Here is a 15,275-nt window from a genome sequence, read left to right on the forward strand (position 1 = left end):
GCTTCTGATTGCACAGTGAGTTATCAGTGAGAAGTGTAAGTGATGACTGGTGAAATGTAGTGTAGTCTGACCAGCAGTGAGTTTCCAGAGGATCCAGAAACTTCTTAATTACAAAACACCACCTTTCACCATTCTCTCACAGAAAGAGTGTGTATTTGTTTGAAATAAAATGTGTGTGTGAGGGAGAGAGAGAGAGAGAGAGAGAGAGAGAAAGAGAGAGAGAGAGCGAGAGAGAACCAAATACTGCTTTCTTATTGGTATTCTGAATGATTTAATGAATTCAAGAACATATGAATATGAATCAAGAATCAAGAATCAAAACAACATGCACATTAAGAGAAACTTCCCACAGTCAGAGGATGATCATCAGAGTAATCTCAGCTACAATCACAGCACTCCTTTACTACAACCTCCATCCATAATAACCTAATCATGTCTGTCATCTGATAATACAAAACAATCATTTGATCATAACTGGACCATTCTATTTTATTCATTTTGGATGGTGACATAACCTCACTGTTGTCCCAGCACAGACATGAAACCCAACGTAGAGGGGCTGAGTGAATGTGGTGTGGACTCTGTGGAGGAGGGTCATTGTGTCAGAGACGCTGTAGAAGGACAGAGTTCCTGCCCTGTGGTCCACATACACTCCTATTCTGGAGGAACTGGGAACTATGGGGAGTTCAGTCTCTGCATAATTGATAAATGAGTAATGAGAGGGAGAGCAGTAAAATCTCCAGGACTGATCGTTACATCCAAACAAAGACTCATAACCCCGTCCTTTCCTCCTGATGTCTTTATATGACACTGATATAGAAACCCCCTTATCCCCACTCCACTCAGTCTCCCAGTAACAGCGTTCAGACACACTCTCTCTACACAACACCTGATACCACCCATCAAATCTCTCTGGATGATCAGGATATGACTGGACTGTGTTACTCCATGTCACCACTCTGTTCCCTTCAGACAGACAGAGGTGTTTATGTGCTGTGTTGGGATCCAGTGTGAGATCACAGGAATCTGGTGGAGTTGAGGAATAAAAATGGCAAATGAACATCAAGACATTTTAAAAATGAAAACTTAAATCACTGAAATCAGTAAATCAAAAATTAACAAAGGCATGAATGAAATGTAATATCCACTTTATGTTCAACCTATGTTTCATGATATTAAATTCAAATTTCCAAACCAGACAGTTTTTCATGTAATCTCAACTTTTTGTCACATAGATAATCTTTCTCATATTCATTTTTAAATGTGAATTTGATTCCTTCTCAGGATCATGGTAACCACCAAACAGTTCCCTCTCTCTCTCTCTCTCTCTCTCTCTCTCTCTCTCTCTCTCCCTGTTTCTCTCTATCCTTTTCTTACTATCTCTCTTTCCTGCTCTTTCTCTGTAAATCTACTCCTCCTAGTTAATTCTGTTCATCTAATTTGAGGGCTTTATAAGTTGTGAAAATATCACTAAAGCAAAATCACTAAAGGGGGAGGGATCAAAGGGGGCGGGGCTTATCTGCTGTTGTCTTATTGTGACTGTGGAATGTTTGAAAACTGTCCGCAGTCTAACAGTCATAACTGTCAACTTCACTAATCAGCTGTCATACTCTGTGTCTCAAATGTTAATTCACTTTTTATAAAAGTTTCTGTTGTCTTTTTATGTTTTTAATTTCTTAATGTCTTTCATGTACTTAGTTAAGTCATGATTCTTTACTCTCTCTCTCTCTCTCTCTCTCAATTCAATTCAACAAGATTTAGTATCAGATATGTTACCAAAGTAGATCATTTTATGACAATAAATGTAACACTGTTATGTGAGAGAACCAAGAATAATAATGACAACAATAATGGCAATAACGATAATAAAAATAATAATAATAATAATAATAATAATAAATTAAAGCATAACAGTTGTTAAGGAGTTAAGCTATGTAGGAGTTGTTAAGGTTTGTTGTAATCATGTAATGACTGAGCTATGAGTGTCTGCATTCAAGCATCTTTGTGTGTGTGTGTGTGTGTGTGTGTGTGTGTGTGTGTGTGTGTGTCTGTGAGTGTGTGTGTGTGTGTGTGTGTGTGTGCGCTACTCACACTGTAAGTACTCCTCTCTGGTTTTGGGTTCAGGGAGAGGAATGATGTCAGTGTTTCTCACTAGAAAAACAAAAGGATTCATTAGACTCATTATTAAAGTGTTCACAATAGAAAGAGAAATAGAGAAATAGAACAGAAATGACTTGAAATCAAATATTCTTTGCAGCATTCAAGTAACAGTATCAAAATCCTAAACCTTTACTGAAAAGTCTTCCAAACTCCTTCTTCCAGAAATCCTCCAGTCGCTCGTCCAGCTGAGAGACAGATTTTCCTACATCCTCAAAAGAGAGGTGTGGACTGACAGTGATGCTGGGTAAGACTTCAGATCCAGGAGGGGAACAGAGAGATGAGAAACTCTAAACACACACACACACACACACACACACACACACACAGAAACATAAGTACAGCCTTGATGGATGGAAACAAAAGTTTATACACATTTTACTGAACAGAAGTCAAGCGCTGTTATATTGGTGATCACTTTGTCCTCCACTGTTACCTGGAGGAAATGGATGTGATCCTCTGTGTGTGAAAGCTGCTCCAGCTCAGCGTCTCTCCTCCTCAGATCAGAAATCTCCTGCTCCAGTCGCTCCAGGACTCCCTCAGCCTGACTCAATTCACTCCTCTCCTGATCTCTGATCAGCTCTGTCACCTCACGACACCTTCTCTCAATGGAGCGGATCAGCTCAGTAAAGATCCTCTCACTGTCCTCCACTGCTGCCTGTGCAGAGTGCTGTTAGGAAACACACACACACACACACACACACACACACACACAGAGGAGGGGGGTCCATTACAATCACATACACATACTCAGCTCTTACTCAGCCAGTCTGTTCCCTACACTGTGACTCAGTGGGATTGGACAGTAGCCCAACACTGGACTCCTCACTGACTGACTGGAGGAGAGTCCTGACTGAGCCCTCAAATGACTCCTCCAGCAGCCAGCTCTGGTCTTCTCCTCTGTTCAACACTCACCCTCAGAGACTCCACAGCGTGTCTCAACTCCTGCACCTCCTTCTCTCTCTCCTGGATTCTCTGCTGGGTTTTCCTCTGAATTTCTCCCAAATCTTTCTGTTACACAAATAAAAATCATCACACTTGGTCCATTTACACACAGTCAGTTTCTGTATTTAATGAATCTCAATATGATTAAAAAAAAAAAGTCACTAAGTCAACTGTTTAATTTCAAGGCTGTTCGCCTTATATATGTAACTGTTTGGCACTCCGTTTGTGGATTAAAGCCCAAATTCTCTCTTTCATCATGAATTTACATCAGCAATTTTAAAATGAAAACGCTGGGTATTAGTTTAAGTTTATTTAGAGCCCAATATCACTGTTTACAGTCTCAAAGGGCTTTACATGCCCACAGGATTACAACAGAACAGAGCAGGGTGGCACCCCCTGACTTGATCCTCATAGCGAGCAAGAAAAAACTCCTCAAAAAACCCAGACGTTAGGGAAAAATAGGAGAAATCTTGAGAAGGACCACAAAGAGAGGAGACCCCTTCTAGGCCAGCCAGGCGTGCAGTAGGTGCCAGCCCAGAGGGCAATTTACAAAACAACACAGTGATAATAAATGAAAACACAACTAGTAGGTAGTATGAGGAATGACAAGACAGCATGGGGCTCAGTTGGGGTGGACGGCACAGCTGTAGCAGCGCAGGAGGACACGAAGCCGCAGCAGCCATCGGGATGACGGTGAAGAGGGATGACATGGAGGGTGGGGGGGGGGGGCACACCTAAGAGAAAGTAGCCACATACAAACCAGACACTCATGCTCAAACAGATGAGCCACAGCCATGCAGGAGATGAGGGAGGGAAGGAGAGCATTATTGGAGTAGCGGCACTTAACAGATGAAATAAGCTAAATAATTTTATAGATAATTTTGTATTGAAAGTTGCAAGACTAGTGGCTGAGGAGGGCGCAGGAGGAGCAGGGCCACGCAGGGGGAGCAGGGCCAGGGACAGCAGGGCACAAAGTCATTCAGCCGGCCAGGGGAAGGTGCCACATCCAGGAAGGAGGCGCAGACATCGACCACTCACACAAAGAGAAGAGAGCAGGTTAATGACAGAAACTGACCAGGTGAAGATAAGAGCAAAGGAGAGGGAGGAGAGAGAGAAGATGAGAGGTATCTAAGCCGGCAGCTACTGGGCTAAACTATGCCAGGAGAGACTACAGAGACTGAGCTTTACCGGAAGACTAGTTTGAGATTATGCTATCATACGACACGGAGAATAAATGAGTCTTAAGTTTGGTTTTAAAGGTAGCAAGACAGTTTGCCTCTTTAATATCTATAGGTAGGCTGTTCCAGAGAAAGGGTGCGTGGTAGGCAAAGGCGCGATGGCCAGCAGACTTCTTTTTAACTTTTGGAACAACTAATAATTTAGCAGCCTGAGAGCGCAGGGTGCGGGGGGGGGGCGTAGAGTGTAATTAAATCAGAAAGATAGGCCGGTGCAAGCCCATGGAGAATTTTAAATGTTAATAGGAGGACTTTAAAATCAGCCCTCATGTGAATTGGGAGCCAGTGAAGGGAAGCCAGGACGGGAGTGATGTGATCGAACTTCCTAGTTCGGGTCAGGATTCTGGCAGCAGCATTCTGGACAAGCTGAAGACTTCTGGTGCTAGAGGCGGGCAAACCAGAGTACAGAACGTTACAGTAGTCGAGGCGAGACGTGACAAATGCATGGACAATGGTTTCTGCATCAGCTAAACATAGTAGGGGCCTAATTTTGGCGATATTGCGGAGATGATAAAAGGCCGTTTTGGTAGTATTCTTGATACGAGTGACAAGCGAGAGACTAGAGTCAAAGATCACACCAAGGTTTTTAGCTGTAGAATTTTGCGAGAGAATACAGTTGTCAAATTTTAATTTAAGATTATTAAAAAGATGCTTATGCGCAGGGGGTCCAATGACTAGCATTTCTGTCTTACCTGCGTTAAGCATCAGGAAGTTTGAGGACATCCAATTTTTAATGGCACAGAGACACGCCTCAAGGTTAGCAAATTCAGAGCAGTCACTGCGCTTGATTGGTAAGTAGATCTGAGTATCATCAGCATAACAGTGGAAGTTAATGCTATAGCTGTGAATAATGTCTCCAAGAGGGAGCATGTAGATAGAGAAAAGGAGAGGGCCAAGGACCACCCCCTGAGGGACACCACAGTTAAGCTCTTGATACTCAGATGTCACATTATTGTAGAGGACACACTGCTTTCTCTCTGAGAGATAAGATTTTAACCAAGAGAGCGCCAGGCCACGGATGCCAATTTGATTTTCCAGGCACTTTAACAGTATGGTGTGATCGACTGTGTTGAATGCTGAACTCAGATCGAGAAGAATAAGTATTGAGGTATCACCAGCATCCATGGCTAGTAATACATCATTAGTCACTTTAGTTAATGCGGTTTCAGTGGAATGAAAACGCCTAAAGCCTGACTGAAACACTTCAAAGAGGCTGTTGGAGGACATATATACGATGAGTTGCGCAGCGACAATTTTTTCGAGTATTTTAGAAAGAAACGGGAGATTAGAGATTGGTCTATAATTATTCAAGCTTTCTGGGTCGAGGTTAGGTCTTTTAAGTAGGGGGCTAATCACGGCTGTTTTAAAAGCAGAGGGTAGAACGCCCGACTTAACTGACAAATTTAAAAGGTTGAGGATTGTAGGGCCGAGGATCGAGAAAAGTTCTACGTAAAGTTTAGGAGGTAGGGGATCAAGCAGGGAAGAGGCTGGTTTAGCGGAGAACACCAGTTTGGAGAGCGCGTCTAGGGGCTCAAATTGGGTTAAAGTGTGCACATCCTGATTAGGCTCTGGGGCAGCGATGGGGAGTATACCGGCGCATTGATTTTGTTGACTGTTTTGAATATCACAACGGATTAAGTCTATTTTTTGTGAGAAAAAATTGACAAAGTCGCATGCGGTAATAGAACTGGATTGAGGGGAGTGATTCTGGGTCAATTTTGATACCGTATCAAATAGAAATCTCGGGTTGTTTTTATTGAGGTTAATTATTCTTGAGTAATAGGCGGATTTGGCCGTGGAGAGGGCGCATTTATAGGCTATTAAGCTATCATGCCAGGCGAGGCGGAAGACCTCCAGTTTAGTGGCGCGCCAGTTTTGTTCAAATCTTCTGCACGCTTGCTTCAATACACGTGTATCATTATCAAACCAGGGTGTTATATGTTTACGCCTATTTTTTAGCGTTAATGGTGCTACCGTATCTAAAGCACTGCGGAGGGTACAGTTTATACTATCTGTCAGATCGTTCAAAGACCCTTGTTGATCATCGAGAGACCTGAGGGCAGCAGGAAGTAAGTTAGCGAGCGCGGCAGTGGTGGAAGCATTAATGCGGCGGCGGCGGCAAACCACGGTAGAGACTACAGGAGGAGAGGGGAGTGTGACCTGGAAGGTAACAAGAAAATGGTCAGATAAGGCAGTGGAATAGGGAGAAACAACCACATGAGAGACGGCTAGGCCGCGAGCTAGAATAAGATCCAAGGTGTTGCCATTGGAATGAGTGGGCTCGCAGACGTATTGGTTGAAGCCAAAAGTGTCTAAAATAAATGTAAATGCTTTATTAAGAGAATCAGAGCTGTCATTGATGTGGATATTAAAATCCCCCATTATAAGGATTTTATCCACCGTAGTTATAATGCTAGAGATCAATTCAGCGAAATCATCGAGAAATTGACTGTAGGGCCCAGGGGGCCGATAGATCACTACTATGAGGAAGGGTGAGGTAGAGCAGGATTGTTTCCGAGAGAGCAGCTCAAAGGAGGCAAAATTTGGTGCATTAAAGATGCTAGGCGAGAATTCAGTGTTATAAATTAAGGCTATACCCCCACCTTTCTTCGCTGCTCGAGCAGCATGTGAAAAGGAATAATTGGGGGGTGAGGCTTCATTTAAAGGAAAATAAACATCTGGCTTCAACCAAGTTTCACACAAACCCATCATGTCAAGGCTAAGATCAGAAATAAGATCGCTGACCAGCAAGGCCTTGTTGGAGAGTGATCTAATATTAATAAAACCGAACTTCAGGGTTATCGGGCTTACAACGATCGAATCGGAAGAGCGGGTCAGTTGAATTGGAATTAAGTTATTGTGGGAAATAGGCTGTCTAAATCTAGGCCGAAGTGGTCTGCGAGGGCGTGAGAGTACGCTGATAGCAAAAGCCAAATTGCTGCTGACAGAGGGATGACCATAGAGCGAGTTATGTTGAGCAACTAAGGCAGAATGAGGACCAGGCTTACAGAGGGAGCTAGTCTCTGCTGAAGCCCCTCCACTAAATGAATAACTAGACAAGTTGCCTGTAGTAATAAGTAATTACAATCATAATTAATATAAGAGTATCAATGGAAGTGAACTAAAAGGGAATGTGTTATTAAATAAGGAAGAGAAGATATTTAGCGCCACAAATGCTCTGTCTTTCTCCTCATTTTAAATAAAATCAAATGTGTATAATGAAGTAATAAAATGAAATTAATCAATGTTCTCTACACTGTATACATACCACAATACTACACCAGTTACAACAATAAAATGGTTCTTTGACAGAGAGCAGGAAAAATACCTGTTTGTCAATTTAAGCTAACGTTTGCCCAGGTTAGAAAATGTGATGATCTCTGTGATGACCTGTTATCGTTTGGGAAGATTTGTTACTCGACTAAGATTCCTAAGTACAGTCGGCCCTCCACATTCACTGGGGTGGTGGCCCAGGACCCCTGCCAAGTTTTAGAACTTTTATGAAAGCACTTTTTGGGAACAACTAGTTTAATTACATTAAAAATGTGAGTAAATGGGGATAAAACGTTCACCAGTATTTGTTCATTTTAATGCATTTTCAAAACAAACACGCTGCAGGATCTTGTAAGTACATCGACGTCGATTATTAGTATATGGATATGTCTTGGCATTTGTAATGACAGCACTATATAATATGCTGAATATCCTCTTTCCCCTAATTAGTGAGGTGGTGTCTGTTAAATATCAAAAAAAAAAAAAAAAAAAAGTAGAAAAAAAATAGAAATCTCTGTGATTGCACACACGCATTGCGAACAGTGAGCAGTGAACTTGTCCTCTGCATTGAACCCATCCAACAGACCGGTAGTGAACACACACCAGAAGTAGGAGCAGTGGGCAGCATTCCTTGCACCCAAGGTGCATTGGGGTTAAGTGCCTTGCCCAAGGGCACATACCCATGGATGTCAGGGCTTATGTAATGAATTACATTATGTAATAAGCCATGTAAGTTGGAAATAATAATTAAATAATTACTTTAGATCCAGATGACAGTTGTCAGTGATCAGTGCACATTTACACACATTCTCATTGGGCTGTAAGAGAAGTCCCTGTACATACCTGTCTTTCAGTCCTCTCTGCTGCCACTGATATTGTTTTATGGTCTCTGTGCTCATCCACCATACACAGATAACACATGAACTGTTGGTCGGTTCGACACCAAAGCTTTATCAGTTCGTTATGATGAGGGCAAATCTGGTCCTGTAGTCGTGTGGAGGCTTTGACCAGCGTGTGTTTCTGGAGGGCAGGAGATTCATAGTGAGACTGGAGGTGAGTCTGACAGTATGAAGCCAGACATGTCAGACAGGACTTGACGGCTTTTTCTTTCTTCTTGATGCATAAATCACACTCCACATCTCCAGTGTCACAGTGAGCAGCAGGAGCAGCAGCTTGGAGTCTTGTCTTCTTCAGTTTCTCCACCACTTCGCCCAGCATAGTGTTTTTATATAGAACTGGTCTTGGACTGAAGGTCTGTCTGCACTGGGGGCAGCTGTAGACTCCCTTCTGATCATCCTGATCCCAGCAGCCCTTAATACAGCCCATACAGTAACTGTGTCCACAGGGAATAGCCACAGGATCCTTAAGGAGATCCAGACAGACTGGACACATGAACTGGTCCTCACCAACAGAAATACTGGCCTCTGCCATTTTACTGATCACACACTGAGAAATATGAATAAACGATTAAACACACACTGATCAGGAAGCTCAGATCAGTTTCATGTGTCTGTAAGTGAAAGTAGGAGCGACTTCCCGATTCTGTGTGAGTGTAAGGTTGTCTTAAAGTGGTAGATCACTCATAATAAATGGAGAGGTGTGGTGTGTGTGTGAGAGAGAGAGAGAGAAAGAGGGAGAGTCATTGTTTTGGGACTTTGCTGACCTCTGGTGGCCGTTTTTGGTCCTTTGTATTGGTATTTTTTGGGTTTTGTGATTACCCCACCCTCTTGTTAGCTACCTCACCTGTGTCTCATTTTCAGTGCTATGTGCCTTGATTGGATCACTGTCTGAGTGTATTTAAACCCGGTTTCCTGTCTTGTTCTTTGCTTAGTCTTTGTGATGTTCTTGGTGTGTTTGACCCCAGCCAAGACCTGAGCCCTTGTGTTTTTGGATTCTCTGTTATCTTTTACCTTTCCCCTGGATTACTCTTTTGGATTGCCCATATTGGATTTACTTTCAACTTCTCCTTATTGGACTATTGGACCTGAACTGTTAACGTTATTGTTTCTGTCCTTGGTTTTTGTGACCAACTGTTTTTCTTCTGTTTGGATTCTTGTGACTGTACCATCATTTCACTGCTACTGTACATTGTACCTTGGCATGTGACGGATTATTGTGACTTTTTAACCTGGAATAAACTAGTGTATAATTGAAACGGAGCTATTTCCGCTCTTGAGTCTGCACCCCTATCTGGTAGCTCAGTTGATAGAATATCAGCTCGTCAATTCCATTCCTGACCCTGACAGAGAGAGAGTGTGCCATTCAAAATTCATACATTTGTTTTTACTGTAACTCTAATGCCAGTTTGAGAGTCTGCTGCTCTCTGCTGGAGACAGAGAGAATTACAACAAATACCCTCTGTAGAAGATCACAGAAAGACAGACTTAATACATACAGTCTTTACACAGACAGTCCTCAGTTACACCGCTGTTGGAGCCGCGCGTGCACTGATGGGGGGGGGGGGGGGGGGGGGGGGAGGATTGGGGGTGGTTGGCAGTGGCCAGTTGGGGATGTCTCCACGCCACCCCCTGCAGCTGCCCTTATTGGGGTGTCGAGCCCCAGAACGCGTCCCTCCTCTGTGGCCACAACCAGTGACTTGACCTCTCATCCTCCTCTGCCAGTTCCCTGATGGCCCTCTGTAGGCTCGTCCCAGTCGTACCAGTCACACAGAGAAGTTGGATTGCTGATTTCCCCTTGAAACCCCTGCATCCAACTTCCACTGGGTGGATGACTGCAGTCCAGCCCGCTTCACTGCACTGTGCTACCAGCTCCCAGAACTTGATCCGCTTGAACTCATGTGCTGCAGCCACCCCTCCTCCTAAGGGATGGTGAGCTCAGTGATGAGGACCTTCTTGACAACCGTGGACCACATCATGACATCTGGTCTGAGAGTTGTTTGAGTGATCTCAGGTGGGAAAACAAGCTGCTTGTCCAGGTCACCTGGCATTTCCCATGACTTTCCAGGAGTCAGCAGAGACGTGTGTCTTTCCTGCTGCTGGCTTCTGTCGGTTCTCTCCCGGCTTGACAAAGGGAACGAGCGTTCGATGGAGACCTGAGCAGTTGTTTGTCCCCCACCCTGCGCTTCTCCAACAGCTCTGCCGGCTTCCTCAGCACCGGGTGGTGCCTCCACCTGAAGCGGCCCTCCGCCAGCGTAACCCTGAACCCTGACAGGATGTGCTGGAGGCCTGTGTTGCTGTTGCTGCCCGGCGGGCACTCGTCCTCACTCCCAAACCGCTGGGAGAGGTGTCGGGGACACGGAAGGGTGTTGTACGCCGCCCTTATCGAGAAGCTGAGCCGCGCTTGTGGAGTTTGTCAGACGTCTGCCCAGCTGATGCCTCTGCTTGTGGTGGCCTCCCACCGTGTCCATGCGCCTTGCTGGCCCTGGGACACTGCCTTGATGAGGTAGCGCTCCTGCTCCGCCCATGTGACCTCCTCCACGATCATGGTCTTCCTCTGCTCCCTTGTGGCTTTGGACCAGAACTGCACTGATTCTCCCCAGCCCAGTCCTGCCTGACTGTCTTGTACTCAAAACATAATGATGATTTAGAACAAAACTGAAGATATTAATTCATGATTTACAAATTGGAATATTATTTGTGGATCCTGCCTATAAAACATCTGCTGTCCGTATATCATTAATTATTTTCTGTCACTGGATTCATAAATTCATGTTATAATAAGTGAAAACAGGCCCTGAATGAGAAATGAGACTTTACTAGGAGTAAAATCATGTCTTAGATCATCTCATCATAGAGAAGGAGAAACATCAGGATAAATGATACACTGCTCACTCTCATTAGTGGAGGCTCTTTTAATGTGAATCCACTGGCTTTTTAAATATCATTATGGTTTATGTATTTGATGTGTTTGAGTACTGTTAATAAGGGATAATTGTGATGGCTGTGAATTCTTTGTCTATTTTAATATGAATTTTCAAACGAAATTCATGTGCATTTTGCAGAGTGTCATGTCTTGGGCAGCTGTGATGTGAGTTTGATCTGATACCAGAGAGAGTTTGTGTCATGTGACTGTAAGGTTTGTTTTGATAGGATGCTATCAAAGTGGAAAATGATTTCAAAATAGTACCCTATTAGTCTAGTCTGATCAGTGTTGAAGGATAAGCCAAAGGGTAGAATTTTGTTTTAAGAATTTAAGGCATCTTTGATGATTCATAACTAGTCCAGTGACTTTCTAACTTGGTAGACACAGAGGACAGACATAAGACAGAGTGAGCAGACACCAGACATAGAGGACAGAGATTAGACACAGAGGACAGACAGACATAGAAGACAAACATTAGTTACAGAGAGAGAGAGAGAGAGAGAGAGAGATTCGTAGGCTTGAGGCAGGTGGTGGGGGTGAGTAGATGGAATCATTTCCTCCCAAGGAAATAGTTTCAGTGAAAGAATGAAGCAAAGCACTCACACACAGATAAACAACCTGTAGCTCCATACCTAAATCCTGTTACCTCACTCTCCTTATAGCTCCATACCTAAATCCTGTTACCTCACTCTCCTTATAGCTCCATACCTAAATCCTGCTACCTCACTCTCCTTATAGCTCCATACCTAAATCCTGCTACCTCACTCTCCTTATAGCTCCATACCTAAATCCTGTTACCTCACTCTCCTTATAGCTCCATACCTGAATCCTGTTACCTCACTCTCCTTATAGCTCCATACCTAAATCCTGTTACCTCACTCTCCTTATAGCTCCATACCTAAATCCTGCTACCTCACTCTCCTTATAGCTCCATACCTAAATCCTGTTACCTCACTCTCCTTATAGCTCCATACCTAAATCCTGCTACCTCATTCTCCTTATAGCTCCATACCTAAATCCTGTTACCTCACTCTCCTTATAGCTCCATACCTAAATCCTGCTACCTCACTCTCCTTATGGCTCCATACCTAAATCCTGTTACTCTCCTTATAGCTCCATACCTAGATCCTATTACCTCATTCTCCTTTTTTCACAGGGACGAAAGGAGTTCAGAAACCTAAACAAAAATCTTGGATCCGTTCAGTTTCTTTAAAATTAGATTCCTGGTTCTGTGTGAGGCAGAATAAAGCTGAATCCTCTTAAAGTGTCACAAACACTTTCAGTTTTATTGAGAGGTTTGTCAACATGATAGAGTGAGAGGGAGAGAGAGAGAGAGAGAGAACAATGCAGGGCTTTCTTACTGGCATTGTCAATGATTTAATGGATTCAAGGACATATGAATAAAGTATATTACAAATGAAGAATTTTCAGTGTCAAGAATCAAAACTCTATTCTAGGAGAACAAAAACTTATACAATGTATGTATGACAGTCTTCCTGTACAAAATTCTCCTTCTTTGATTCACACACAAACTCTCAACAATGGGGAAACACTGAGCTTCACAAAATGAAAGAAAATAAACAACAAACACATTAAGAGAAACTTCCCACAGTCAGAGGATGATCATTAGAGTAATCTCAGCTACAATCACAGCACTCCTTTACTACAACCTCCATCCATAATAACCTAATCATGTCTGTCATCAGATAATACAACACAATCATTTGATCATAACTGAACCACTCACTCACTCTCACTCTCACTCATTATCTAAGCCGCTTATCCTGATTAGGGTCGCGGGGGGTGCTGGAGCCTATCCCAGCGCACATAGGGCGAAAGGCGGGGAAACACCCTGGACAGGTCGCCAGTCCATCGCAGGGCATAACTGAACCATTCTATTTTTATTCATTTTTGATGGTGACACAACCTCACTTTTGTCCCTGCCTCGATATTAAACCCAGGATAGAGGGGCTGAGTGAATGTGGTGTGGACTCTGTGGAGGAGGGTCATTGTGATAGAGACGCTGTAGAAGGACAGAGTTCCTGCCCTGTGGTCCACATACACTCCTATTCTGGAGGAACTGGGAACTATGGGGAGTTTAGTCTCTTTATTATTTCTGTATGAATGAGTAATCAGAGGGAAAACAGTCCAAACTCCAGGACTGATCATTAAATCCAAACAGACACTCATCACCCCGTCCTTTCCTCCTGATGTCTTTATATGACACTGATATATAAACCCCCTTATCCCCACTCCACTCAGTCTCCCAGTAACAGCGTTCAGACACACTCTCTCTACACAACACCTGATACCACCCATCAAATCTCTCTGGATGATCAGGATATGACTGGGCTGTGTTACTCCATGTCACCACTCTGTTCCCCTCAGACAGACAGAGGTATTTATGGGCTGTGTTGGGATCCAGTGTGAGATCACAGGAATCTGGTGGAGTTGAGGAATAAAAATGACAAATGAACATCAAGACATTTTAAAAATGAAAACTTAAATCACTGAAATCAGTAAAAAAATAAATAAATAAAAATAACATAGACATAAATTAAATGTAATATTCACTTTATGTTAAGCCTGTGTTTCATTATATTAAATTCAAATTTTGAAATGAGACACTTTTTATCCAATCACAACTTTGTAACACAGATAATCTTTCTCATATTCATTTTTAAATGTAAATCTGATTCCTTCTCAGGATCATGATAACCATCAAACAGTTCCCTCTCTCTCTCTCTCTCTCTTTCTGTTTCTTACTGTGTCTCTTTCTTGCTCTTTCTCTGTAAATCTACTCCTGCTAGTTAATTCTATTAAACTAATTTGAGGGCTTTATCATCATAAGTTGTGAAAATATCACTAAAGTAAAATCACTAAGGGGGGGCAAAAAGGCTTATCTGCTGTTGTCTTATTGTGACTGTGGAATGTCTGAAAACTGTCAGCAGTCTAACAGTCATAACCCTCAACTTCACTCATCAACTGTCAACCTCTGAGTGTCAAATGTTAATTCACTTTTTATAAAAGTTTCTGTTGTCGTTTTATCTTTTTAATTTATTAATGTCTTTCCTGTACTTGGATAAGTCATGATTCTTCTCTCGCTCTCTTTCTCTCTCTGTCTCTCTCTCTCTCAATTCAGTTCAACAAGATTTAGTGTCAGATATGTTACCAAAGTAGATCATTTTATAACAATAAATGTAACACTGTAATGTGAGAGAACCAATAATAATAATGACAGCAATAATGGCAACAACAACAACAACAACAACGACATTAATAATAATAATAATAATAAGAAGAAGAAGAAGAAGAAGAAGAAGAAGAAGAAATTAAAGCATAACAGTTTTTAAGGAGTTAAGCTGTGTAGGAGTTGTTAGGGTTTGTTGTAATCATGTAATGACTGACTTATGAATGTCTGCATGCGAGCATGTGCGTATGTGTGTGTGTGCGTGTGCGTGTGTGTGTGTGCGCGCTACTCACATTGTAAGAACTGCTCTCTGGTTTTGGGTTCAGGAAGAGGAATGATCTCAGTGTTTGTCACTAGAAAAACAAAAGGATTCATTAGACTCATTATTAAAGTGTTCACAATAGAAAGAGAAACAGAGAAATGAAACAGAAAATACTTGAAATGAAATATTCTTTACAACATTTAAGTAACAGTATCTAAATCCTAAACCTTTACTGGAAAGTCTTCCAAACTCCTCCTTCCAGAAATCCTCCAGTTGCTCTTTCAGCTGAGAGACAGATTTTCCTACATCCTCAAAAGAGAGGTGTGGACTGACAGTGATGCTGAGTGAGTCTTCAGATCCAGGAGGGGAACAGACAAATGAGAAACTCTAA

The 15,275-nt window shown here is 42.6% G+C and overlaps 1 protein-coding gene across 1 annotated transcript in view; it reads right to left on the reverse strand.

The window, feature by feature from the left end:
* Positions 1-493: 493 nt before the first annotated feature.
* LOC115815467 (uncharacterized) overlaps positions 494-15,275 on the reverse strand; it is a 32,843-nt gene continuing 18,061 nt past the window's right edge. The window contains 12 exon segments of the mRNA XM_030778422.1: positions 494-1,026; positions 2,092-2,151; positions 2,288-2,447; positions 2,594-2,827; positions 3,073-3,168; positions 8,454-9,056; positions 10,686-10,844; positions 10,929-11,134; positions 13,355-13,553; positions 13,555-13,874; positions 14,916-14,975; positions 15,112-15,271. Coding sequence (XP_030634282.1) covers positions 494-1,026; positions 2,092-2,151; positions 2,288-2,447; positions 2,594-2,827; positions 3,073-3,168; positions 8,454-9,056; positions 10,686-10,844; positions 10,929-11,134; positions 13,355-13,553; positions 13,555-13,874; positions 14,916-14,975; positions 15,112-15,271 — 2,790 coding nt within the window.

This window comes from Chanos chanos, chromosome 6 (assembly GCF_902362185.1).
Source record: "Chanos chanos chromosome 6, fChaCha1.1, whole genome shotgun sequence".
Lineage (NCBI taxonomy): Eukaryota > Metazoa > Chordata > Actinopteri > Gonorynchiformes > Chanidae > Chanos > Chanos chanos.